Raw genomic sequence first — 27736 nt, forward strand, 5'->3', positions numbered from 1 at the left:
ATACACGCATTTGCTTCCTGGTAGAGAGTCACGACGAGAAGACCGAATCAATCTTCTCATCTAACTTTACACCAGAAAGCAAATAAGCACATGTTCCCAACTGTCAACCTTTAAAGACAATAAGTAGTGTCACAAGCAATCAAACATAATCATAACTAATTATTTCAACAGTTAATATCCGTCCTTGTTTAACGTTGCACCCAGAGCTCTGATGTAGAAAAAGAAAGCAGACGAGCTAACGCACAGGTCAACACAACGGTCACGACCCCCGTCTGTACAAAAACATGTCGCATATACACACAGTGCACCTCTACTGTCCATGAGGTTAGTGGTGAACCTCAAATTGGCTGAAATGGAATAAAACCGCACAGATCGTGAGGAAAGGCAGAATTTCAGTCACTTCCTTCATGTTTTCTGTTTAGTATTTATATTAAGCAACGAGCCAGTTGCTTTTCAATGAGTACATAACACCACACTGGTCTGCCTACATGCGTTACTGTAACATTTAGAAATGTTTTAATCTTCTGCAAAGGGACAGAACATTACTATTTAATCATGCACCGCATCAGTCCTCGCATATCAACTCTGAAAGCTCTTAATGTAGCCAACTGTGATTAAACATCATATAGACACTGGAACAGTTCATATTTACACAGGCTTTCAAGAGGCGTAGCACAACGTTGTAATTTCACTAAAGATTTGGGCTGCTCACGGTCCCGGAGGACCTTGCACACAGATGACTAGGACTTGTACAGGTATCTGTGAATAACGAAACAATATGACATCAGTTAAGTTTAGTGGGAATGCTTTAAGTCAAGGTGCCTTGTCCATGTAACTTATAGTGGCAAGAGTACAGAAAGAATAAAAACATTTAGTCCCACCGTGTCCACTGCTTCAGGACACACACGCTCACATGGAGTTACAATAATAAGCAATGCAACAGTCACTGCTCGGCCGATGAGAAGAACTGACACGACTTTAACCTCTTTCAAGTCCATTGTGTTAAAATGTCTCAATTACTGCACTCCTACGAAACGGATATTAACCTTGGATTTGCAATAACCTTTTTTTGTACATTCATAAACAAGAAATAAACACCAAAGTAGTTGCATAAGAGCCTTACGCACAAGTTAACGTGTAAAAGAATAAACTCTCCAAACTATGTAAACCTAAAAATGAAGTGATTCACCGCCTTCTGTTAGCAGACAATGAAACACAATCAATAACTATTAGTGTCCCTTTTGATGGAAGTACCGCCCACAGTCGGCTAAAAAACTCCAAATCCAAAGACCCATGCTACAGTCTGACCGTACAGAAGCAGATCTAATAAAGCATCCATTAGATCTGCTTTCAGTTCAGCAGAAAACTGGAAATCTAGTAACACAGGATCAGTGGAAGTGAACTACACGCTCTAATACGGGTGTTACAGTCGCAGCGTTAGGGCTAGAGAGTCACAATGTCCCATTCAGCCACAGAGAGCCTCCTCTCCTGGGCAAGAGGTGGACCGTGGTTCTGGTCTTTGTTGGTTTTGTTGCGTCCTAACAGAGACTAGGCTTCAGACTCCAGGTCTTCTTCTGTTCCATTGCTCGTGTCGCCCGTCTCAGGCTCCAGCAGCAGGAATTTGCCGTCATTAGTTAGAGGCATGTTCTTCATCAGCTGGGCCAGGGCCTCTGGGTCCTTTTAAAGAAAATAAATATATACAAGTATGTTTACAAATGTTACAAGTGTTTGATTCAAATAAAGTGGCATCATTGGAATAATATTGCAGTGTTGTCTAACAGAAAATGGAAACACTCCCATGGCACTTTGATTGTATTCTACTTCGTCCTCCGGTTTATGCCTTAAACATCAACATCTTAATCAAAAGAACATAGTAATGGGTTTGGAATTTAATTGCAGAAACATTTTTCTCTGAGTACATGGTGACGATACCTTCTTGGCTTCTGTAATGTCCTTCGCCAAGTTTATGGTGTAACATATCTGTGAATGAAGACAAAAAGATAAAGTTAATATTCACAGAGTATGTGCAGGGATCCTGAAGTATGGAACACATTTGAAGACCTCTTCGCCACTTTAAGATCTAAGCGGATACATCAGCAACATATTTTAACTTACTAAATCTTAGTTTATGACATTTTTTTATTTGACACTTTTATTGCATACAATGGTATGACTTTTTATCAAATATTATAGTTTAAGATTTTCATGGCATATTACACTAATGCTATTTTTAATGACACACTATACTTTGACTTATATGCCCTTTTTCATGGCAGACTATACAATTAGTTTCTTTAGAAAATGTTTCACGACATTCTACACAATGACTTTAGACATACTATGACTGTTTTACTTTACCATGACATTTTTATGACACCACATGCCATGACTGTTTATATTCATTTTTTTATGGCATGCTGTACAATGAATGTCTGAAAGGTTGTGCCGACCAGCTTGCCCAAATCTGCACACACACATTTTTATCAGTCCACTGGAGCTGTGTGACATCCACTCCTGATTGACACACTCTTCTATCATACCGGCACCCAAGAAATGCTCCCATTAAAGGGTTAAATGACTACAGGCCCATCACCCGGATGTCTGTGCCGATTCCTTCCAGAGAGTGGTGTTGACCCAACTGAACGACATCACAGGACCCCCGTGGGGCCCCCTGCAATTTGCCTACCGGGTCAACAGGTGAGTGGATGATACCGTCATCAGGAGGAGTTCGCCTACACTGCATCCAACCACCATTCTGAACAACAACGTGTCTGCTGTGGAAGCCTTCAGACATCCTGTTATTTATGTGTGTGCATCAGTAAACATGTGTCTGTATCTACCTTTTCGCCCTCTGTGTTGCTCTCAAAAACGAAGGCGCTGAACGAAGGCTCTCCCTCCTCATCTCCCTCACTCCAGTCTCTGCCCTCAACCACGAAGCCCATCAGCCTCCCGTTCTCCTGGTGGGCTGCAAACTGACACACTTCTCCAAGCTGGAACTGAGAAATGAGGAGAGTTGAGAGAAGGGACAGTGAGAGAATAAAGATTTCAAAAAAACAAATGTAGTAGGAGGACATGACTAAAAACCTCTTCGTAAAAAAGAGAAAAGGATTATTACTGAACCTATCTTTTGTCATACTTACACTTATTCTTGTAACTTGAGTCTGAGGGTCAATCAACCTATAGTGAAGACGTAATGGAGACATGCATACAGTTTGAAAACACAGCAGTGATAAAGCCTCGACCAATCTGTTGTCTTTGTCTGTCCTCAGAGGTGGTATTTATGTAACGGTTCATAAACTCTACCTGAGGCTGCTGCTGGTGACCATGAGGTGGGACTCGGTGGTCCTGAAGATGTTGTGGATGGCTCGGGCAGCCAGCACCTGCCTCATGGCCTCATAGATCACCTCCTGATTGTTGCCACAACGCACCGCCATGGAGCCTTGGAAGCGCACGGCAAATACTTGCTGCAGGAGGGAGTCTGCGGAAACACACAAACAGGAATATGTCAGCAGCAGGAACACTTAACTCGACAGCACTCGTGTAGGAAAGTAAACGCCTGCACAATCAATGCGTTTAAGCAGAACACAAACAGTGCTGCACAGAGAGAAAGTCAACCGTTAAGTTGCATTTAGAGGGAAGGAGGAAAATGGTTACCGTCAGTTTCTGTTGAACAGTCATCGTCTGTTTCTCCAAACGGATTTGTGCGTCTGCCAGGAAGGGAGCACACACACACCAGCAAAAAAAAACAATTAAACTGCTGCATTGAGCCATTAAGAAGCATTCGGCTTCCTGGAAATAATAGAATAACCACTATGAGGCCAACTTTCAGGAAATCAACATCATCACCCACCAGCACTAGTCGTTCCGGTCTCTCACAAACATGCACCCACACACACTTCCCAGTTATTCCCTCACCTCCCCCCGGCCCTGTTCTGGTCCTGAAACTCAGAGGCCGGCAGCATGATGTCAAACTGAATAGGTGTCCCAGGGGCTATTAGGTCTTCTGGTTCCGGAGCAGCCCCCGTCTTCTGGGAACCACTACTGGCAGCATAGACACCTCCTGGCTTCGCTCTTTAGGAGTGAGACAGACCGAATGTAAGTAAACATCAAAACACCCAATACTCAACTCAAAGGTAAGGTCCACATGTTTTAAAGTCTCTCAATACAATGCTCACAAAAAGTAAATTGTTAATCCTCTCCACTGGCTGTGAGATCCCAACACAACTACACTGTAAGTGATGGGGGATAAAATCTTGTCTTGTGTAATACAATCTTCAGAGTGAATATATGCATGGAAGGTGGACCCCCATCACCCCCATCACTCACATCACTCTACAGCATGTGATTAAAATCAAGAATATCATTGGTACCCATCGACCGAGCATCAGTGATATTGGTGAGAAGATGTGCCTGCGTAGAGCTCAAAGGATATTAAAAGACAATACCCACTTCAGCCTGTTCACCCTGCTGACGTAGTAACAGAAGTATCAGCTGCCGTACTGCATTTGGTTGCGTAACCATGTTGTACATCGATACTTAAAGTACCTTGTAACCTTGTTACTTACATTTCAATTGCATTAGGAAGGATTCCCTTCACAGCCAGTATGGACAAGAGGAACAATTACAGCGGCCACTTGTGTTTTGAGTGTACATACATTATGGACAGGTAGGTAGTGTTTTAAGTTAGAACTTACCTCAAAACCTATGTTTCAACTGTTCAGTTCAGTGGCAGATGCAACATGCCAAACTTGGGATTATTTCTTGAAACAATTAGCCCTTGATTTTAGACTGAGGTACACTTCTCATGTCCAGTCAGTGACTTGTTGATTTGCCATCTTAATTAAATGACATGTGTCGCTAGCACATCTATCAGCTGTACCTGGCCAGCTAATTGAGCTAACCATTGCTCCGTCAGTTGGTTGAAAATCTGCTGCTATTTTTAAAGTTTTTGTCGTAATCTGTAACCTCACAACATGGTATGAAATGTTGGGGCTTTAAAGCAACGTTGAGTTAACCATGTATGCTAGGTAATAAGCTAGTTAGCCGGACGTGCTAACGTGTGCACCAGGCATTACATGAAAGTGGACAAACATAAAGTTTAAACTAGGCTATTCCTCACACATTTCTCTCTAGTGCTTTTAGATCGAATGAAAGAACAAACCACCATCCAAACGGTGTTTGTAAGAAGATTTGCTCTAATCAGAGCCACATGCACAGCGCTTCAACATGCCGAGTAATTCAGAGCTCAACACTCCTGCCTGTAATGGTTATGTACCGTTGCTAAGATATAATTGGGCAATCCCTGTTCAAAGAAGCCTTTTAGTGAACAGCCAAGTGACCACTTATTGCAAACGGTTAGATTTAGCGGAAAAGACACAAAATGTTTGTGTGTTTTCAGTTCAGCGATGATCATCTTCAGTAATCATAGCTCGTCCTGAAGCAAACTGTTATCAATGTAAATTGAGTATCACTTTGTACACCAAGAACAAATAGATATAGAGGAAGATGTTTTAGATGTTTACAGTGTTGCGCGCACACACACAGAAAAATCAGCATTTCACAATACTGACGATGCAAAAAGCATGGAACATACAAATCAAAAATGGCGGTGCAGCTTAGTCCTCGGTTTTAAAAATTGATAAGACTTGCCCCTGTAAAATGATTTAATTATTAACGTCAGGAGAGGATGCAGTATGAATGGCGAGCAGCATGCCTGACCTGTCAGGGTTGGGCGAGCCCTCTGGTCTCTTCTCAAAGCTGGTGATGGGGGTGACTGCCTGGATCGCAGTCTGGTTCAGTCGGATGGCCACAGCCTAACAACAAAGCAGGTGAATCATTCATAAAACCAGAGCAGTATAGCACTGTGTGTAAATATGCAAAAAATATTTAAAACATCACCAAATGTTAATATTAATGTTGTTTAGAATTAGCTGTATACGTTTACTGTTCATTTTAATGGTTATTGTTGTTTTATTAATTGATATAAATCTATCTAATCTTAAGTGGTGAAACAACAAATAGATGTACCTACCAAGACTAAAGATCAATTGTTCCTATGTCTGATTCAGTTGCTATTTTTTTACTTTATTTGCAGTGTGTGTGTGTGTGTGTGTGCGCGTTACCTCTGGGTTGTCAGTCAGGTAGATCTGTCTGGAGATGTTGTTCACAGTACAAATCCACTGAGAAAGAAACACAGAGATCCACATTAGGACTTCGTCCAGCTCAGACACGAGCCACCTGAAATCATGAGACTGTGACGGGCCAGTCAGATGTGCGTAGCACTAAAGCTAACATGAAAACCACACCAATAAGTCAGCTCCTCCATTGCTGTATGAAATGTTTGGACCAGCAGATGTATTTGGGATGAAGATGTAGAAACAATAAGGAAGCTCAAACATAGTCGTTTGAACGGCCTCTTTCACACTTACTTCCTCATATTCCCTTTTGCTCTCGGCTTGTAGAATCATTGACCTGGAGGCATTGATGGCAATGGAGAGAATTAAATAAAATGCATCCAGTATTTCATATACGTGTGTGTGCATTATTCTCATTGTTGGATATGTAGGAAAGTGTACATACGTTTTGCCTGAGGGGGAAGTTATCTGAAAACAGTAGCGTCTGTCTTCACACTCCACAGCCATGACGGAGCTGTTGTCCAGGTCCAGCACCATGCCCCCCGCTACCGCCCCACGCGGCTGACACATGAGGTTCCCTCCCTGGGTGAAGAAGTACAGTCGGTCCCAGGCTGTGGTCACTAGCCCCGTTTTACTGGAGAAGGGGCAGAACAAGTGAATAAAAAGATGAATGGGTGAAGAGGGCTACATAGAGAGGAAGAATGTCAAGGATTTAAGGCTGGATGTGACGGAGATTCGGTTTGGGGGACAGCTATGAACTTTCTCATCATAAACTTTGAATAAAGAAGTGGCCAGTGCTCTGTGCAGCGGAGTGGATGGGGCTTTAGTACTCTGTAGACTGAGTCTAGCATATCTTTACATGGATGCTGGCTGATCTCTCCTTTACTCCCCAGAGGCTGGCGAGCACGAGCAGATGCCACATTTTGTACCTTTTTGCCATACTAACTTATAATGTTTCTGCCGGTAAAATACCGCCACTAATTTAATCCATGCTCTACTTTGTCACCCCCTGTGGTTATGTCAGTGCCAGCGACTAATGTGCCTTTTTGAAGATTTTTACATCTGCTAACGGTGTGTTTTTGACCGCGGGTGGCAGGACTTGGCAGGAGTGTATGTCACCGTGCTTATAACTAAAACAAACAAGCATACATTAACAACGGCCAGATTGCATCATATCATCCATCAGTCCTCGTTAAATGACTCTGCGGAGGTATAACGTATCAAGAAGAACTGGTCGTTTTTATCCGTTCACTGAAACACTCTGCTGCTGTCATTAGCTTAAGTCCTTTTTAATCAAAACAGTTTCCTCTGTTATTGTGGCCCCACTGACTTCTATTTAATCCAATTGTCAACAGAGTGGTGTTACATTGAAAAGGCTTAGAAACAGCTACATATTTTCTTTTTTCAGGACTTTGCATATAGAAAATAAACTACAGTATAATTTACCTTTGACTCGCTCAGTTTCAAAACAAAGTGACACGTGTATGACTCATTTAAATTGCTCACCTGAAAACCTCCCGCTTCTACATTCAGTTTGAAAAATATTTTTGGATAAATTTCCTTTGATTAATTTCCTTTGAATGTCTCATGCTGCCGCGGGTGACTGAGAGCCTTAATATTGAGAAACCAGTCGAAATAGCAAATGTTCTCTGGACTCAGCGGTTGACAAGCGTTTGATGCTGCTGGCGGTGTGTGTGTGTGTGTCATTAAACAGAATGGCATTCTGTGGAAACCTTTTCTCTGGTGTCACAGACATTTGTCAGAGACTTTGGATATATATGAGCGAGAGACAGAGTTTGACAGCGCTGACATTTCACTAAATCACATTGCGGGCTACGCTGCAGTTCTACCCCCTGAAGCCATTAAGGAAGTTTCCCTTCTCATACATCCGCTCTGCTATAAGCTGACAGCGCACACTGTCAACGTCTTACCTGACGCACCTCGTCTGCTGTGACAGACTTATTGTTTACTCTGGTCATGCGTATTTTGAGCAACTCTTGCAAGAGAAGCAAAAATCTTTTCTCTGTTGCGTTTGGTTATTTAGAGATTTAAGACTTACCACATACTACTTAATTACTTAAGAAAATATTTAATTGTCACATATATAAAATGAGGACAGAGTCAAATAATCCTCAGCTGTATATCCCCCCCCCCCCCAAGACATCCCTTAACATTTAGACTAGCGGGGGAAAGCTACGTGGACAGGAAGCGTCCTTCGACTTACGATGAAGTCATAATGAGTGCAATTAATCTTACTTCCTAATGTTGAGGTAGCCGGCCTTCTGGATGAGTGTGCGATTGACAGGCTCAGTGTCCTTATCCGGCATATAGACGGTGTCCTCCACAGACAGAAAGTCCCTCTGGGACCCACGCATGGTCTCTGCCTCTGTGTCAAGCTGGGCCTGGATACTAGACGGGAAATAAAGTTTAAATACAGACAAATCCATTTAAACTATTGACAGCATTAAGATGCTAACCAAAAATATGGAATTTGTTTTTGCAGAACATCACAATATAAGTATTTGTGTTTAGGACCATACACAGCAAACCACATTATGTTATATTGTTAATACCACAGCTATGGTTCTTCACATTTGCTGCACACATAAATACGAATGTTAATGAGATGAGTGTTTACTTTTGAGTCATGTTGGACACGGAGGAGAGGAAGTTGTCCATCTTCTTTGACACCAGCTCAATGCCTTTCTTGAAGAAGCTGATCTGAGAAGTAAAAGGTAACAATGAGCAGTTCAGCTTGTATTTTGATTATTTTTACATTTTGTGTGATTATAATTGATAGAAATTTCTAGAAACAGATAATCACTTGATCACATGTACGGCTGCATACTAATGATAATTTTCATTATTGATTAATCTGCCGTTTATTTACTTGATTAATCGTCTGTAAAATGGAAGAAAATAGTGAAAAATACTAAATACACAAAGATATTTAGTTTGCCATCATATATTTAAAAGGAAAGCATCAAATCCTGACATTTGAGAAGCTAACAGAGAGTGTTTGGCATTTACACAAAATTGTTTCAAATAATTGTTGCAGATAGATTTTCTGTCGATGGACTAATCTATTAATCGACTCCTCGTTGCAGCTCGTCGTGCTTACAGACTTTATACAATGTTTTTTTCTCAGTAGTTTGAAATTCATGGACATTTTCAACTGCCATTTGCAAACTAACTCAGTTCCAATGAGGAAATTGCTTCTCATTTTTGACTACCGAATTTGAATACTGATATGACCTAGTTTGTAAGTACCTGTGCCTGTGTGTAGCCCAGCATGGGTTCGAGCATAGCTACTCTCTTGCGATACTGCAGGGCGTTGAGGGCGCAGTAATACTGCAGTGAGGCCTGGTGCTGCTTCCTTCTAGTGTACGCCACCTCCTTCACCAAGTCGGACTTCAGCTGTCCAGACGGGAGAGGGTTAAACATGCAACTATACTGTGTGTGTGTGTGTGTGTGTATGTATATATACATATATATATATATATATATATATATATATACACACACACTGCATTACTTCATCTCTAAGTCTTTTTTTACAGCTTTTGGGTTGAAAGTGTCTCGCGCTCACTCTACCTTCTCATTCTCCCTCTTCTTGGGCAGTCGGCTGTATTTGACCATCGCTGCCTCGTGCTCTGCAGGAGAGTGGAGAAAGAACATGAGGATCAGATAGCAACTGCAAAATAATGGTTTTCTAAAAATCACTTAGGATATCTACTTACCATCAGTGGCGATGCCAAATATTTCCTTCAGTGTGCTTATCTCTGAAACATTCAAAAGTATATGAAGTTGTGTTACAATATCTAAAATAGATCCACAATGTGAAAGAAATGCACCGATGCTTAAAGTAGATCAACTTAAGCTGTCGGTTCAAACTGAATCCTTTAGAAAATTACATTATTTTGCTATTTCACATGCTCACACAGTCTGTATGTGCTGTCAATTTGGGTAGTTACGTTTGCTCTGCCTAGAAAGCACAATTTCACCGCATTGTTCTGCTGCTTTCCTGTTTGGTGATCCTCTGAGAAAGATGCTTGACATCGTGACATCCTGTTCTTAACCACACACCATCCTCTCAGAATAACACACACAGTCCTCTCTAACAGCAGCAGTTACCAGTTCTCCATTACTTTCGTGGAGAACGATTCGTTGAATGCTATTATTATTATTATTATTATTATTATTATTATATCTAGCAGGATTAGTTTAGAACAATATCCCGCGGCTGGTGTTTAACCTCACGCTTTCTTCAAATGACAAGCTTTCAAATTTGTGTTATAGGCGAGAATACACATCGATCATTGTGAGCATAATTCTTATCTTCTTTAAAAGAAATACGGACTTCTGCGAACCGCGAGCAAATGAGGACGAACAGAATCTGACAAATAGCCGATCACATTGCTGTGACAGCGGCTTTGGGCAATTTATTTTAGCATGTCAAAGGATCATTTCAGCCCCATTTGTTCAGGAGTAGCAGCTGATAACTAAAATCACACATCATTTACTGTCAAGATGCTTTCGCTTAACTTACTGAAATGTAGTTAGCCCGAAACTGACTTTCGGACAAAAAGCTTGCTGCACACATAGATATATAAATATATATATAGATGTATATATATATATTGAGCGTCAAGATCTCCCAGTTTTCCCATTCTTCCTTCTGTTGCCTCACGTTTTATTGCCTGTATCCTCCATTTCCTGGTTTGGCAGCTAATAAAAACGTAGTTCTGTGTTATTGACCCTGTTGGTAGTGTATTCCACCACACAGAAGCATCCAGGGACCTTTTATGTCATTTGTAAGCAGACAGAATTGAGGCCCCTTCACACAATACAAATAATGATTTCCAATACATATACTCTCATACTATTTATGAGCAAGAGGGTCAAAGTTCAAGGTGTAATGTTGTGACGAAGTAGTATGTCCCAATTGAAAGCATATGGCACGCAACAGTACGCACTTTGTAAATGCAGTATGAACTATCAGTAAAAAGATAAAGCATGTGATTTGGAACGCAGTGAAAGTCAATGGAGAGCGATGAATTGTTGTCTCCTCCGGTGTGGGCGGACCTTATGGGCGCTGCGTCTCTATAGTGCATTTAAAAAAAAAACCACCATTTTAAAACTATCAAATGCAGCCGCTGACCTTAAATTGCAGAATATACATTTATCCAGAATTATATACATTTCTAACTTATTAAGCATCACTAAAACCGCACTCACATTGTCTTTTGCCAGAAGGTAGGGCTTCGCCTGTTGCATCAAACTGTTACAGAGAACAGATTAAATATCTGTAATAACGTCACAACAATGTGTCAGAATGAGGTCTAGTGGCCTATAGGGTTAAGGCGCTCTTCTCTCCTCATTATCCGTCATTATTCGACTGTTAACTTGGTCTTAAAGGCCTAAAATACCCCAATACACTTGGAAAAATAAAAATGTTTTACGATAAGTTTTTTATATTTGTGTGTGTGTCTCTACCTGTAAGGTCTTTCTCTCTGAACTGGATCAAGGGGAAAACCATGCTGTCGGCCATCTGGTTGGCTAGCACAGAGTGGAGCGAGTTCAGCTGAACGACCAAAAAAAAAAAAAAAGAAGATTATACAAAAATGTCGTGCACTGCACAAGGAAACAAACAAATGATGTACCCGTGCCAAACATCTTGAGGGATTTCAATTTATTTCAATATTTACAAGAACACATGCTGCCAGTTATTATTCCTGCAGCGAGCTGGAAAGAAATGGGTGCAGAACTGCAGACAATAACTCTGCCACACCATAAAAAGCCCATATTGTGAAACATTTCTTGAAGAGAATAATAAAAACCTTTTGTTAACTGTGATATTGGAAACAGAACCACACGTCGCACACACCAGGAAATCTCCCTTCTTATGAACGAGCTACGGTCCAGCATCGAACAAGATGACATCCAGGTTTATCGGAACGATTGAGCAAGTGCTAAAGTTCACCGACTCAGGTGCAGCATTCGGCCTAATTCTCATTGCGAAAGGAGTTCTCGGCTGTAAATCACGAGGTAAAGGTCAAACAATCAACCTGTGTCCTCTGAGCACGTGTGTGTGTGTGTTTGTGCGTGGATTGGTGTGTCCTAAATCCTGTTGAGTGCTGACTGGACAGGCTTGTGGACCCCCATGTCTGACAGTGACAGGCAGTGACCATGCAGTGGTTTATCATCCCTCTCACAGATAAATATACACATAGAAAACAACAAGAATGCAGCTCACCTCTACTACAGTTTTGGCAAAGTTCTGCAGCGTGACGATTACTTCTTCATCCCCTTTTCCAAGAGCAAAATTCTAGATAGAAGAAGAAGAAGAAGAAGAAGAAGAAGAAGGGAGGGGGAACAAGTTTACACCCTGATGAAACCGCATATTGTTGCATAGATCGAGCCTACACTAGGTGCCAAGAAGTAAAGAAATAAGTAGCCTGCTAAGCCAGGATTTACAGCACGTTCCTTTCATGGAATAAGGCCAAAGATTCTAATAACCTCCATGCTAAGATGCTGAGTTTTAAGTATTGTTTAAAAAGGAGCTAAAAGTGCATCTATTACTGGTCATTGCATTTTTTTACCCACCCAATCCAGAAAGCCAACGCATCTCTTTTTTTTTTAGCATGATTTAATAGACCTGCTCTGTTGACTTCAGCAACTTTTCTATTTCGTAGCTCTCGTTGGCTGCATGAAAGCAGACCCCATGATAGATCGCACAGAGAGGCACTTCTGCTTCAGATTTCATTAAGACACGCATGCAACTACGACGTCTGGCAGACACATGCAAACTCACACACATCATGGAAAGAAATGAAAAATGATAAAACGATGCATCTCTTTCTGTTGTGTTTTTTTATTGCAATCATACATACAAGTATAGGAGCCCATTAGCAGAGTCACTTGGACAATTCAACCACACTAGCTGTGAGTAGGACAATACAAAGTAGCCAAAACAAAGGCTGAAAAGCACTTCATTGCTTTGAGAGAATGCTGATAATTGAATTTCGTCGGCTACTCTCTTCTGTTATCTGGACTGCAGAGGCTGGCCGTTAGGAGGACAATGTTCAGAGAGACCGCAGAAGTAAAATCAAGCTGACACAAGACAGGGACATGTCCCAAAACCATGGGCACCCATACTTACTTTCTTCTCATAATCCAGAAGTTGGTGTGAGAGCTGCTCCGTGGCCAATCCCATCTCACTCTGTAGGGGGCAGATAGAGGCAGGAAGCAAAGTGAACACAAAGGATTACTCCGGATTTGTCCGTAGCTTCTACGTTTTCCTCTCACTCTCTCTTTTCAGTCTCGAAGGAATAAAAAGGAAAATAAATGGATGGCAGGTGAATGAGGGTTCAGATGAAATTCCTTGGAAAAGCACAAGGTGATGGGTCACATGAATGCCAACTCTACTGGTGAACGATTATTGGTTGAGAAAAGGTCTGACGTCATGTTACACAGGCTGTGTACGCGCTCAGGAGGGAAAATGAAGCATGTATTGGGACTGAGACATTTAAGCGTGTCGCTCAATCTGGCATTCTCCAGAGAACAAAGAACAGCAAAGTCAAAACTATCTACACCCTGACAGCACAAGAGGAGTTTCACACCACTTACCGAAAATCTTACCGAGTCAAATGTACAGAGGCACAGTGTACGGCACCTCCATTCCAGCTGCAAAACTAAAAGGTTCTCTGCTCTTTCTTCAATAACCTTCAGTATGTCAATTACTCTTCAGTTTCCATTTGTGAGGTTAAAAAAAATAGAATATCCTAGTTTGGCATTCGTCTGTTCAGAAGGACCGTCTTCTCTTAAGTGCAAACCAAATCAATCCTCTACTAACGTTTAACCCCAAATCATCTTCAGCCAGATACAATTTTGACTCTTGTTCAGATGTAAAACTAGAATTACTGCCTAGCGGTTGTATGCCTCCGCCAACTGGTCATGTTGAGGTTTACGTGGCCAAAATCTCATCACGTACATTTATGAGGAATTGGCATAATTAGCATATATGTGTTTTGTGAGATCACAGTGATCTCAGACCACCAAATTCTAAATCAGTTCAACCACATATGTCCACATATGCACTCATATGTGGACATTTGTGACAAATTTTAAGACATTTGCTATTGGGTAGTTGCTATTCAATCCTAGCCACACACAGCAAAGGGAACAGAGTCTGTGTTTTGTTCAGTACCTGGGCTCCAAACACACGCTGCATGGATTGTAGCAGCTGGTTGGTGTAGTCTGTAAGCGTCCCAGAATCCTCCTCAAACACGCTGAGCAGGGAGCGAGTCTGTGGAAGAAGACATTCACACATACAATAGATGAATTACCTTATAAAAGAGTAGGTTCACACTTTTCCTAAGTCTGTCTTAGTGGCTGACAGCAGTGAGGTGTCCACATAAACATGGCAACAGGTTGTACTTGCTGGAGTCATTGCTACCGTTTACTGTTAACGATTCCAACGCAAGTAACCGCAGACTAAATCAAAGGGCCTCATTCTGTGTGCAGATGATCTAAAGTTTGAGTGAAGATTATATAAGGCGTCAGCAGTCTGAGTTTGACAAATTACAACCTGGATTTTTCACAACATTCTGACATTTTATAGAAAAAAAACTATTAATCTATTAACTGAATTATCAGGAAGAATAATCAGCAAATTTATCAAAAATGTAAATAACTGTAAGTTGCGTCACCAACTGTAAATCGTACTGAGGTGTGTATTAGTCTTGGGGCAACAGCTCATTATGCAAACAAGTTTAAGCGTGTTTTAACAAATCACATCAAATGTTTGTGTTTGTGTTCATCAGGGTAGATCGGGTGGAGCTCGGCATATTGTAATCGTGTCAAATGATCCTTTTTGTGATAGACACCAGAAGTATATAGTGCCTAGGTTAAAAAACAAAGCAAAGGAGGGAACCTGTAACTCATAAAAGAGATGAATAAGAACAAGAGGAACGATGTCATAAGACAACGAGTGAAAGAAATGAGTCTGCAGTATGCAGAGGCATATATATGGAAGTGCAGCTCGGGAGTGAAACTAAAAAGGCAGAATGATTTTACTGCAGGCTGACTATGCAAACTGAGAAAATCCTGTCTGGGTGTAGTTTCTTCTTCTTCTACAAACAGGTGCAGCAGGGCAGGGCAGATACAGAGAGGAACACACCCATCAGCCGGAGTGTGTTTAAAGTTCACTCCAGCTGGCTGAGAGACATTTCACACCAAAGAGAAACGATCTGCCAACCTTTGCCGTGTTCACATTTTACTCCAGCCCTATTTCATGGAAGGAGGAAACAGCATTTTGTAGCAAAAACCCCCATAAAGACAGAAATAACCCTCTAGTTTTGGGTTGCACTTAAGCAGAACCATCAAAGAGTCTAGGAAAGGAGTGATGCAACTAAAAGCAGAGAATATGGGCCACATCTAAATGCAGCCTACATTAGAGGAGCGGTATAGCAACTACTGTCCTGCATTACACGTCACCCTCGCTGATAACCATGCACGAGGCCTAGTGCAACTTTAATAACTTAACTGCACTATAAGACCTTTAAGCATCAAACATCATCTGGTATTCACTGCTGACAGCTACCACTGCTGCAAGCTAATTCTAGTGGAGTCCGATAATGGAAACCCCTCCCACATTCTGTGAGTAAGGCCCAGTTCTGCTCCCAGGACAGGGTCTAGCCCCCAGAAATCTACCTTCATACGATATTAGAGAATTAAAACATTGCAGGATATCTGGTTGAGCTATGCTCGTGACGGATCCCACGGTGATGCGAGACTAAATGTAGACCAGCACATCGGAGAGTCGCCCTGTGACGGGCGGTAGCTTTGTAAACAAAACACAGAGACACGAACGCCGATAATTGTGATTAGCAGTATTAACCGCACTGTAGTTATAGCGGGGAGGCACAGGCCTACCTGAGGACTGTCCTGCAGAGCTTCCTCCAGGAGCAGTTTGTGATGTACGGCCGGCATCTTGTTAGCTGTTGGAAGAGAAGAAACGGGAGCTTGAATTATTTAAAGCGTGGACTCGGTTTCCCAGAGGCCTCTGCGCGGGTGAGAGGACCACGTAGGAGTTGGAGGCGGGCCCAGTCTGATCTCATCCGCAGCCGCTGAGAGCAGAGTGAATAGTTAAAAAAAACAGCTTCACTTTAACCCCAAATTAAACATTTGTATAGTTTTATTTTTAATTCGATTATTTTCTGAAGATGTGATTTGATTTTTTTGAACTTTCGATGGGCAGTTAGCGGTTGACTGTTATAGCAGATGTAGGCTACGTGTAACGTTTTTACCATTTCAGTATCAACAGTGCCCCCTGGTGGACATATGAAGAATTCCAAAGTTTAATTTGAAAAAACGATATTCGTCCCTTGAAAAATACTTTGACTGATTGCACAACATCACACCAGAAGTTCAGAACAATACAATACTGTAACAAGGTCACACGATACTACATTATTTCTGGTCAGATCCTTTACTGAAATCTAAAAGTACAGAAATATTAGCAGTAGGCTAACATGTACTGAAAATGGAGGTGAAATCTTCGTATGTTAGGTATAATACTATTATAGTTTTGATACGAATGAATTGATTTGACTATTTTAATTACTTCATCAAAGTAATGTAACACAATACATTTGATTGCTTATTGTTTGCTTCTCTAAGAAATGTTTTAATGTGGGCAATAAAGCTGAAAATTCCGATAAACATAAACCAGGCTGTGTAAACGTTATAACAGTTCTCAACACTGTCTGACTCAACACACAGAAGGAATGTTATATCTAAGCTTTTTACCAAACTGAATATATTCAGATGTAACCCCTTTTGTAATTACCAACATTCAATTCAAATTCAAATACAAATGTAGCTGTAACTGATAACAATTGCATTCATTTTGTAATTAAATTACCTAACTTGGTTACATATGACTGATTACTCCCTCTGAAATGTAGTGGAGTACAAGCATAACGTAGCATCAATTGGGAATTATATTAAGGGAGATGTGTCTGAAAATGGAGCTCATAAAATCGATTATATTTGCGGAATGAGATTTCATCATTTGAGAATGACACAGTCTTTCAAGCGTGGAACTCATTATGGAGGCATTCAATAAAAGTTTTGATCAATCCACATTTTTCTTAACAAAATATTATATTGAAAAAATTAACTTGAACGTATAATTATGATCATAATATTGTGTTTTGCAGCCTTTCTAGACAAAAACATTAAAGATTTATATCAAATGTTTTAGGGGACTGCTGACAAACAAAATCTCCATCCTTACGTAACCTTTAATCTAATATGGAGTTTTAAAAACATTCGCTTAAAACAATTGTAAAATGAACTGTCCTATGATGACTTCAACTGTTTCCAAGGCAATCTGGTCTATTTTGAGAACCGCAGTAATACGTTGACGTTAGAGAGGTAACTCAATTATCTGAGGATAATGTCACTTAAAGAAATCTTTAAAAGCAGATGAAACACTAGTTTGTAACATTGAAATTGTCTCAGTTATTATTATTTATCCAAGACATTTCAGGCCTCAACAATAGCCTAATTGATCGATAAGATGGCCATGTCGTGTTGTGTTGTGTCTTGATAATGCAGGCAAGCCATGACAAGCAGTGTGTGCTCATCAGGCAGCCTGAGCAGGAGCACATTCTTTCCTCCCCAGTGGACTTGTGTTGTTTAATTGAATAAGTTATGGCTCTAAATTAGATAAGGCAATTCAGGACTGACTTTTGTTTGCTGGCTCGGCTAAGTCTGGCCTATAAAAAGACAACAAGAACAAGGAAACACACCTTCAGGAGAAAGTAGAGACGAATATTTACAGTTCAAAAGCTTGTGACATGATCACCTTGTCTGTGTCTAGCAAAACAAAATGCGGAGGAGAGATCCAGTTTGTTTGGAGGCTTTGTCAGAGCCGCAGCGTGTGTCCCTGAAAAGTTCTCAAAAAAAAAAAAGGATTTAAAGTATCTTGCCTCTCAACCACACAGACATCTTGACATCATAAGATAACACCAGTGACTGCATGTGAAGCGTATTTACACTGGTGGAAACTGCTAATGCAATTCTTCCTGTCGTTTCAACTCCCCTCTTATGACTGCACTGTAGTCTCGGCACACAATGGCATGACTGAGGTTGAATTAGGATTTATTAGGGGTCTGCAAGCTGACTTCAGCGTGACGCTCGTGGGTTGATTACAAGACTGTTCTGGGATTGTTTTAACTTCACTCTCAGTGATTGTCAAGAGCTCAAACAAGAGTGTGTGTGTGTGTGTGTGTGTATATGTGTGTGTGTGTGTGTGTGTGTGTAGCATGAATAAAGGTCGTCTGTTCGGCACACAAAGACGATTTGAGGATTTTACAAGTTATCACACACAGGTTGACACATTGATCCCCCTTCAATTTTTTCCCCCCCCCCCCCCCCCCTCCTTTATACAAAGAAAGAAAGCTCCCTATTGGTTGATTCTCATCCCCATCCTCCGCCCACATTCCCCCGGTTTCCCGGGCAACCATTTCAGGGTGGAGGAAAAGAGCAAATCATGTGAGGGCATAGCATCTTTCTCTCCCCTCTCTCTCCACTCTCTCTCATCGTGTGTGTGTGTGTGTGTGTGTGTGTGTGTATATAAAAGCCCCTCTCTCCATGCTTTCACTTCACTCTCAGCTCTCCACTGCTTTGCTGAGAGGATAGACGCAAGGCTGGACAGAGGGGAGGGGGGTAAACGACCAAAGGAGATCCCTGTGTCACAGTGAAAGACATTTCTTTCCCCAGTTCTCTCCCAACGTGTTTCGAGTCTCCCTTCTTTCCTCCTCCTCCTCCTCTTCCTCCTTCATCTTCTTCAGCGTCTCCGTTCTGCTTGGACGGTGGCCGTATCGATGAAAAATGGGTTGTGGCAATTCCTCAGCCACCAACACCTCAGGAGGTGAGTGAGTGTTTTTAAGGAATATGTGTGTGTGTGTGTGTGTGTGTGTGTGATAATGGGTGAGTATGAGGGGGAGAGTTACCACTGGATCTGCAACAAGAGGGGAGGGTGTTTTGAATGTAAATGAAGTGTGTCGGGGTTACCTTTGCATGTAGTGTATGTCCTGAGATGTGTCCATGTGTGTGTGTGTGTGTGTGTGTGTGCATCTATATGTGTGTGTGTGATAATGGGTGAGAGTATGAGGGGGAGAGTTACCACTGGATCTGCAACAAGGGGGAGGGTGTTTTGAATGTAAATGAAGCGTGTCGGGGTTACCCTACATGTAGTGTACGTCCTGAGATGTCCATGTGTGTGTGTGTGTGTGTGTGTGTGTGTGTTACCTGTGTGTCTTGATTTCATTCATCGATAGACAGCTCAGTCGTGCATCATCATGTATGTTTGTGCCTCAAAAATGATACATTCTTACCCCACAGTGTGCGTGCAGTGGTCTCCTAAAGCTAAGGGTGGTGGGTCGATCATGAAGGGCCGCCCATATTCTAATCTAAGACACCAGAGTAGTAGCCTTAGGAATGTACCGCTTTGATAGCAGTAATGACATTGATATTGTAATTACAAAGTCAAATTATACATTGACAGAAAAGCGAGTCCTTCGTGGTTCACAGTTTTGTTTTTATGTGTTTGTCTTTCTCTCGGAGTGTCTGTGCTGGTTTCATTGGATTTTTGAGTGTGTAAAACAGCCGTTCTTTAGTGACAAACACCCACCTCTGATCAATGGGTATGTTTCATTCATAAAGCCAGGAGGACACATTTGAGCAGAGGAGAACAGACATCCTGCTTCACTGTGGCTTGTCCTCATATAACACACATCTCTCTCAGTTGATTTGTCCTGATTCAATACCTGTTTTGAATTATACCAAACAAAGTCAAACAGTCAAAGTCAAATTGAGGTAGTAATTAGATTGAAGTATCTGCAGGATTACCTCACCACCGCTGCCCATTAAATCAGTACAGTGTGTGTTTGTCCTTTTGCAAATGTGTTTGTGCTTGCAGGTACCTAATCAGTGCTTGCCAGGCATGTTAACAGAGCCACAGAGAGCTCCTGGGAAATGTAACCCGGTGTTTTCTTTTGCTCAGAACTTGATCTACTATATATCTGCGAACAGCATCTAGGTGTCTGAGTTTGTTGTGAGTGTCGGCTTGCTTGTCTATTAAAAAAAAACAGCAACTGCGTTCATTTGGGTGCAGCAGGTCCATTTTTCTGTCCCTTCTTATAGGTCACTGTTCAGCACGATGTCAAGGCCTTATGACATGTGGATTAATGGTTGCACTCATTTGTCCACGCCAGCTGACACCAGGCCAGAGGCAAAGGACACTGTTTCCTCACGCTATTATGCTCTGTAGAATTACGATGGAACAACCATACCGCTCCAATTGTACATCATTTGATCCCAGGATGTATAATTGTGTCACTGCACATACCTCACTGTCTTATCATCTATAACTGGTACATAAACATTTAATAATTACTTACAACACACTATAATGTAGGTGTAAGCAACTATAACTCCTGTGGATGACAACACAGAAAGATTTTATATTAAATACTGTATGTCTTCACAGTAAAAGTATAATTTATACTTTATAAGTTATAATTGTTGAGAAATACTGCACATTACGCAACACTTAAAAATATCCTTATATCCATGTACATCTACATTATAAGGTAGTATAACCCATTAATTCAATTTTCAGTTTGTATATTGCTTATAAAAGGTAAACAGGGGGGGGGGGGGGTACGGTAAAGTGTTCACACACTATTCTTTTCTGTCAAGTATAGATAGCAGCACCTTCTGCTTTTATGTATAACTATGTCACTACACATTTGTAGTTAGCATTTATAAGCAGCATATAAACAGTTAACACTGGCTTGTAACATGCACCCAAAAGTGCAGGCTGATGTATAAACAGATAATTGGTGATAATACAGTCATTGCAGTTATGATGTACCTTCATGGGAGAAAATATCATTGTTGACTAATTCTTTACATTAAAACCATTTGTCCAAATACAGTGCATTATTAACAATTTAATAAATCTTTATTAAAGTCAAATGCATTCATTAATTAGTTAACTTAACTTCCATGCGATATTCAAGTCATGCAAGAATATCTTTAATTTCAAGCTAATCAAACTCAAATTACTGCCTCAGTGCTCATCCCTAGTCTTCTGCACCCAGATGTGCACCCTTGGATATGAATGAGCTTTTGTCAGGCTACTGAATAGGCCCCTGTGTCATGTCAGCAGACTCATTTTTACAAGGATGAAATTCGCTGTTTGTGTGTAATTTAGATTCTCCAGTTTTCAGCTCTTAGATCTTATTCGTGTAGTGTTCTTTTTGAAGGTACATTTCTACAGTAATACAATGGAAAATGGCATGAAAAAAACGTTAAGCATTAAGGCTTTTGTTCCCCCCGCGGTGATCAATGACTCATTTAGATTCATATCAAGTTAAGTGGACTGCCTGTGGTTCAGCAAAGAATGATCTGTTGTTTAACCATAAAGGAGTTAAACATGATTGGGATGAGCACAATGCGTGTCACTGGGAAGGCATTTTACACTGTATATCTAATATCATATATGTCTGCTGTTAACCTTCAGATGTATCATTGTGCTTTGTGCTGTTTCTTTGTATTGTCTTTTTGGATGTTGAAGTTTGTATTTCTGAAGGCCTATCTGATAATGGACACTGCAAACCCATAGGCTATATGTTTCAATGCAGTGGTATGTGGAATATGTTTATTGCATGAACTACTGCCTATTAAAGTAAAGATCAAATAGTAAAGGAATATAAATAATAACATATGCAACCGGAGTCAGGAAGTAGCTTTGGCCCAGCGGGAGCAGGTGTCGGTCCGACCCTCGACACAGGAACTGGCGAGATATAGGCTGGGACCCCCAACACAGGAACAAACTCTGAAATGGACAGGTCAGCACAAACAACAGGAACAAACAGGAAGGTGACGAGGACAGACTATAGGTTCAGCTGGGAACTAGCAGGCTGAAGACTAGCAGGCTGGGAATCTGTGGTGTCTAAAAAGTCCTGCCACTCGGGCAAATGAGCTCCTCAGCCATGGCTTTTTGCCCACCTTACTGCGAGACACTCAGAGCAGCATCTCAGGTCATTAAGTTCCTCCTGAAATATAATGTCTGCTGGGTCGATGTTGAGTCGGTTCCTTCTGTCACTGTTTTGTAGAGCAGGCAGCAGAGGAAGGACCCAAACGCAGACCAGGCATGCTTTAATAAAGCGAAAAGGCTGAAAGACTGAGAGTCCAAAGATGAACTGACAAGGGACAGGTGAGAGCAGGGTGGACAAGGAACAGGTGGAACTCATGGGGGAGGGGCAGACAATCCCAAAGGCGGAAAACAAACAAACACAGGAAGTAAAACAAGAAAAGACACAAGGGGAGTAAACTAAAGGAGTGAACAAAATATAAACAGGAAACTGAACAAAACCCAAGCAAAGCAAAGTAGATCTGAGCACTTCCTGCTTTTAAATGTACACATTCTGTGTAAATCTTGCATCCATGGCACTACAGGGTGTACGACTTACCTAACCAGTTGTCAGTATATTTACTGATGAACCAGATCCGTGGAAATGTCCCAGGTGGTCTCATGGAGAGCTCTCCAAAGCAAGCAGCCAGCTGAGCAAATGAAGAAGTGTTTCTAGTTTCATCTTAAGTGTTCGCAGTTAAACTTATTAATTTCTGTGAAATGTTCTGGTATAGTGTATGCGGAGGGCGCTGTTAGATAGGTCGTGTTATGAAGAGTGATGTATTATATTTTGTAGTCTATATTTATCTTTAAGTGGCTATGGTATACATCCCAAGGCTGTTGAATGAAAGCCTTTTATTAGTGGTAACTCACCTCCTTCAATACTTTTCACAACAAAGATGAATTAATTCTGCTCTTTTGACCTGTTTTCAGGGCCAGCAGATGTCTCCAAAGATGTGTAAGTACATCAGTAATTTCCAACTTTTAAAAATATTTTTGAGGCTCATCATCTGTGGCTTTCAGACATTCAGATCACAATTTACACCTTGATATACCTGCCCATGTTGTATTCGTTGTTCAAATATTTTTGTCCACACTGATATCACGCCGATGTTTTACAAATATTTCAATATAAATGCATTGTAAAGTAAAAGTGCAGCTGAAAGAACAAAACAAAACAATATATAACTAAAATATCAATTCAAAACAGTATTTCAGTGGACACACAAAACCATCACTGATGGTTGTACGCAGCAATAAAAATTACAGATTGAAACTGCTGATTTTTTTAATGTGTTGTCTTTTGCTTCATATGTGATATCGAATATATAGTTATTTCCTTCATGACATACAATTACATACTGTGTGTTGGCAGAATGACGACTTCTAGTGATCCGCAGTTTGATGGATGCGGTAAAAACTTTACTGCAAAGTGCAAAGTTGTCTCATTACCAAAATACCAATATTAAAAAATACTGACTTTACTGTCAAAAACAACAACAAAACACTGAAAATAAAAGAAATGAATAGATACTTGACCCTTCTTGGCTTTAGAAAATTAAATTCAGACGTTATTCTCTGGAGTGTCATGTGGAGGACAGGTTGTCTTTTGCCATCAACAGTTAGCGTCTATCAAAGCTTTGGGAGGGGCAGCATTTTCCAAAGCATTTCCTGGAATCAGTGAGTACGTGTGTGTGTGTGTGTGTGTGTGTGTGTGTGTGTGTGTGTGTGTGTGCTCCTTGATAACCATCTGAACAGTCAGCACAGGACTCATGAGAGCTGACAGTAGCACACTACTGACTCACTGAAGCTAATCACAGCTTCCTAGGACAACACAGCAAAATATCACACACACACACACACACACACACACACACACACACACACACACACACACACACACACACATACACACAGTAAATTGGGTGGTCATGTCAGTACAAACAAACACAAAACACCCTAAAAACGGAATTCATTGGAAACTGGTTGTTTAGTAGCCTGGTTCCAGACCTGAAACAAAAATTTGCAATTCAGCCTGATCATCAGTTGTTCAGAACTCCCACATGGGAATTAGCAGAATTCCCCAGAGGGCTCATGCAGCATATCTCGAATGCTCTGCAACTGAGCAAATGCACTTCCACTGTCCAGTTCTTACTTCTCATCAGCGTGCACTGTATGTTTGTTTGCTGTTGAGTTTGTATGTCCTCTGCGCTCCCATAAGAGCTGACCTGACCTGTGCTTCTCTCAATCAGGACAGAAGAACCCTCGCCAGACGATGAGAAAAGAAGGTAATTAGCTTCTTAAACTTTTTGTCTACATTTTAGTTTGTATGGTGCTGATGGGTGCATTTTGATCTAATCATATTAATCCACTTGTAGTGTGTAATTGAAAAGTTCTATCCTTTTTTTTGTAGTATGCAGACTATAGAACCTGAATATGAATAGGCCTTTTTAATAGAAGTTATTTTGACAAGCACTGGTGTAAATAATAAGATAAACGATCTCTGTGTTCCATTAAACACTTATTCCTGATCACCTAATCAAAACGTTTGATGAAAAGATGCAAAGATTCCAGGCACACCTAATTATCTTTTTAAATTTAGAACATTTAGAACACAAAGCCTAATGAGATTTCTTTTAAACAGATGTGGTATCTTCCATGAACAGTTAGAAAGCTAATGCATTGCTCAAAGGAGTAACTGTATTCCATTGAGAACCACCACAACATTATCTTATCACTGATTTGTCTTTTATTAATTGCTACATTCCTCTCCTCTCCCCTCAGGAACTATGGTGGCGTATACGTAGGTCTACCAGCAGACCTGACTGCTGTGGCTGCCAGTCAGTCCAAGTCCACATGTAAAGGTAAACGCCTGTGACGCTGTAATGTGCATTTCACTCTCTGGATAATTGAAGAGCATCTTGTATTGAAGCAGCTAAGGGCGTAGAGAGAAATAATCCCAAGTGGCTGAGCTGCGACTCCAGGAAACCATGTGCCTGCGTGCCTACAGCATTTTGGGTTTTATTTGACCTTTACTTTTAGTGAATCCTAATAAGAAGCATTCCCTTTCCTGTAACAGTTTGGGTACTCACAGCTGTGAGGATGAATGTGGTTCACAACATTTGTTTCGACCATGGCAGTACAAGTATAATAAACAATCTGTTATTTCCCTATTGTATGTTTTCTTCAGGCTGTTCTTATACACTGTTTGTAATGCACTGTAATCTGTACAACCTATGTATTCAATTCGTATACAATGCATGCAATCGTAAGCCAGGACAGGTGATCTAGTATGAACAGGACTTTTATCAAGGAGGCCGCTGTTCGTGTCCTGAGTGAAAACCGGAATTTAATGTTGACTTATATATCATGTAACTTCCGTACTTAATTAATGCCACAACAAACTGAATACCCTCATAATTCCCTTTTAAAGCGTGTAGGAGAAATACGGCGGCTTCTCCAGAGCCGTTGTTTGGTTTGTCCGTTCTGGGCTACTGTAGAAACATGACGGTGCAACCTGGAGGACTCCAGAGGACCCGCTCCCTTTGTAGACTGGAAGGGCTTATTCTAGGTAGCAAAATGATTATACACTAATAAAAACATAGTTATGAATATTATGATCCCCCTAAATCCTACACACTGGACCTTTATGAAATGCCTTCTCCTCAGTTATTTCAAACCAAACCACTATCTTTTTCTAAACCTAACCGAGTAGTTGTGTTGCCTAAACACCGCAGGAGGTTGCACAGACACACTGAACGCTCATGTTGCTGGACATTCGTATGAAAACAGTCACGAAAAAGCACTAAAAATAACTTTTCATAAGATAATTATCCACAGCCTTACTATTCCTATTAGGGACCACGGCAGCCTTATTTGTTCTCTTATTCTAATACAGTTTACAATGGTATTGACTTAATTGACCACTGTTTATACAACCACCTCTCTGACAGAGCTGTGGAACCAATATAAAAAGTGACATTAACGTTTTGTAATGTGACCAGTATTAAGAAACAAACTGCTACCTTGCTGTTGTATTTTGCAGTCCTGAAGGATTTCCTCCGGCGTCTTTCCTCCCATGTTTGTCCTTGTGCTCATCCAAGTCAAACATCATAATGAAGTGATTCGTTTTCATACCCTCTGGCACAACAAGTACTGGCTCTTTTTTCACCAGTAAGGTCTCCTAGTTGGAACTCCTTGGTATAGTGCGTGGGTGTTTTTTGAGCACACTCTTGACATTGACAAAGGAAATACAAGAACTAGAAATTTGTCAAATAATTATCCTATAAATATCTTGGCACTGATTCTGTTTACCCCCCCCCTCTTGCAGATTAGCAGCCACTGAAGGGAACACAACACAGGTACTTCAAAAAAAACTAGGCTGCTTCTTAAGCTATTCACATCACCTGCTCTTCTGTATTTCGTCTCTGAAAGTGAAGCTGCTACAAAGACCCGCACAAGAGCCAATGACTGTTCCTTGTCTCAACAGGATCCTGCATATTCACTCACCTTGAGCAGGGGTGTCAAACTCATTTTCACTCTGGGCCACATCAGCATCACGGTCGCCCTCTCAAAGGGCCGTTTGTAAATGTAAGACTGTGTAAATGTAACGTCTCCTAACATATTGGTAAATAACTGTCTCTGCATTTGATTATTCAAGTGTTAAAATATTGTACATGCAGTTATACTGTATAAATCTAAAAATATATTTAAGCACATTTCTGTAATTATAATTTAAATCCTTTTACTTTAGGGTTAAGGAACCCACATTACTCTATCAAACCTTTAAAGAAAATAGCAAAGACAAATATCAAACACAAGTTATTACAATAACTTTGTTCAAAGCTTAAAATCCTTTCAGGGGTTCTATGACTGTTGTGTTTAAGTATCTCATAAGTATGTCTTTCTATCTCACAACTTCGACTTTCTATCTCATAACTTCGACTTTCTATCTCATAATTTCGACTATGGGGATATTTGTATTATCAAGTCTAACTTTTTTATTTTTTTTTGTATTATTATTATTTTGTTTTTGCTGGCGGATTCACGGGCCACATAAAATTACGTGGTGGCGCGAATTCAGCCCGCAGGCCTTGAGTTTGACACCCCTGACCTAGAGGCACTCACATTAGAGGCAGACAGCATGTAAGTGCTCGTATTTTGGCTCACCACACACTAAATAAAGTCGCTTCAATGCTGTCAGCGAGCAGGGTGCGATGCTGCTTCATGGAGTCATGGGACGCACAGCAGAGGTCTGCATACAGCGTTCATCATCAACCTTCACTTTGCTAAAAAGAAAAGGATCATAGCCGACAAGCGACCCACCCTGGGACTGGCTGTGGGAGGCGGCAACAGGCATTGTGACAGCCATCTTGGCTTCTTGGTCACTCCACTGGAACGTTCTCTTTATTTCTCAGGAGGAGACAGGAGACCCAGCCAACTAACTAACTTACTGTCTGGGGGACACAAACATTCCCAATAGCCCTCTGCAATAATAATCACTGCTCAGTTATTTATCTTGGAAGACATCAATGATTCTCTCTCTCTCTCTCTCTCTCTCTCTCTCTCTCTCTCTCATGCTCTCTCTGCATGTTGATTATTTTCCCTC

General features: G+C 41.0%; 2 protein-coding genes across 4 annotated transcripts; one reads left to right on the plus strand and one right to left on the minus strand.

The window, feature by feature from the left end:
• Positions 1 to 397: 397 nt before the first annotated feature.
• On the minus strand, positions 398 to 16180 carry appl2 (adaptor protein, phosphotyrosine interaction, PH domain and leucine zipper containing 2). Its single transcript, XM_031858691.1, has 21 exons — positions 16071 to 16180; positions 14344 to 14442; positions 13297 to 13356; positions 12391 to 12462; positions 11631 to 11718; positions 9875 to 9916; positions 9729 to 9787; positions 9405 to 9551; positions 8773 to 8855; positions 8391 to 8543; positions 6580 to 6768; positions 6429 to 6471; positions 6123 to 6179; positions 5719 to 5813; positions 3916 to 4071; positions 3655 to 3707; positions 3304 to 3478; positions 3141 to 3177; positions 2841 to 2996; positions 1933 to 1980; positions 398 to 1677 (listed from the first exon to the last, which is right to left on the minus strand). Exons 1-21 carry the CDS (start codon positions 16125 to 16127, stop codon positions 1549 to 1551), a joined length of 1998 nt encoding a protein of 665 aa, XP_031714551.1. The 5' UTR covers positions 16128 to 16180; the 3' UTR covers positions 398 to 1548.
• Positions 16181 to 18823: 2643 nt separating this feature from the next.
• c25h12orf75 (chromosome 25 C12orf75 homolog) lies at positions 18824 to 27255 on the plus strand. Of its 3 annotated transcripts, XM_031868406.1 has the most exons (7): positions 18824 to 19077; positions 23062 to 23086; positions 24381 to 24416; positions 24913 to 24992; positions 26459 to 26489; positions 26618 to 26636; positions 27235 to 27255. In XM_031868406.1, exons 1-5 carry the CDS (start codon positions 19038 to 19040, stop codon positions 26461 to 26463), a joined length of 186 nt encoding a protein of 61 aa, XP_031724266.1. In that variant the 5' UTR covers positions 18824 to 19037; the 3' UTR covers positions 26464 to 26489; positions 26618 to 26636; positions 27235 to 27255. The 3 variants fall into 3 exon arrangements, with proteins under 3 accessions (XP_031724266.1, XP_031724256.1, XP_031724247.1); XM_031868396.1 differs by lacking the exon at positions 27235 to 27255 and having other exon boundaries at positions 26618 to 26713; XM_031868387.1 differs by lacking the exons at positions 26459 to 26489; positions 26618 to 26636; positions 27235 to 27255 and having other exon boundaries at positions 24913 to 26449.
• Positions 27256 to 27736: the final 481 nt, after the last annotated feature.

Source organism: Anarrhichthys ocellatus, unplaced genomic scaffold (assembly GCF_004355925.1).
Source record: "Anarrhichthys ocellatus isolate YVR2014 unplaced genomic scaffold, GSC_Weel_1.0 scaffold2, whole genome shotgun sequence".
NCBI lineage: Eukaryota > Metazoa > Chordata > Actinopteri > Perciformes > Anarhichadidae > Anarrhichthys > Anarrhichthys ocellatus.

Coding starts and splice junctions, on each gene's coding strand:
- appl2 (XM_031858691.1), bottom strand. CDS start 16,127: ATGCCGGCCGTACATCACAAACTGCTCCTGGAGGAAGCTCTGCAGGAC. Junction 9,788..9,874: donor ATTTGGCATCGCCACTGATG/GTAAGTAGATAT, acceptor ACTCTCCTGCAG/AGCACGAGGCAGCGATGGTC. Junction 3,708..3,915: donor CAGAACAGGGCCGGGGGGAG/GTGAGGGAATAA, acceptor CCTTCCTGGCAG/ACGCACAAATCCGTTTGGAG.
- c25h12orf75 (XM_031868387.1), top strand. CDS start 19,038: ATGGGTTGTGGCAATTCCTCAGCCACCAACACCTCAGGAG. Junction 23,087..24,380: donor GCAGATGTCTCCAAAGATGT/GTAAGTACATCA, acceptor TCTCTCAATCAG/GACAGAAGAACCCTCGCCAG. Junction 24,417..24,912: donor CCAGACGATGAGAAAAGAAG/GTAATTAGCTTC, acceptor CTCTCCCCTCAG/GAACTATGGTGGCGTATACG.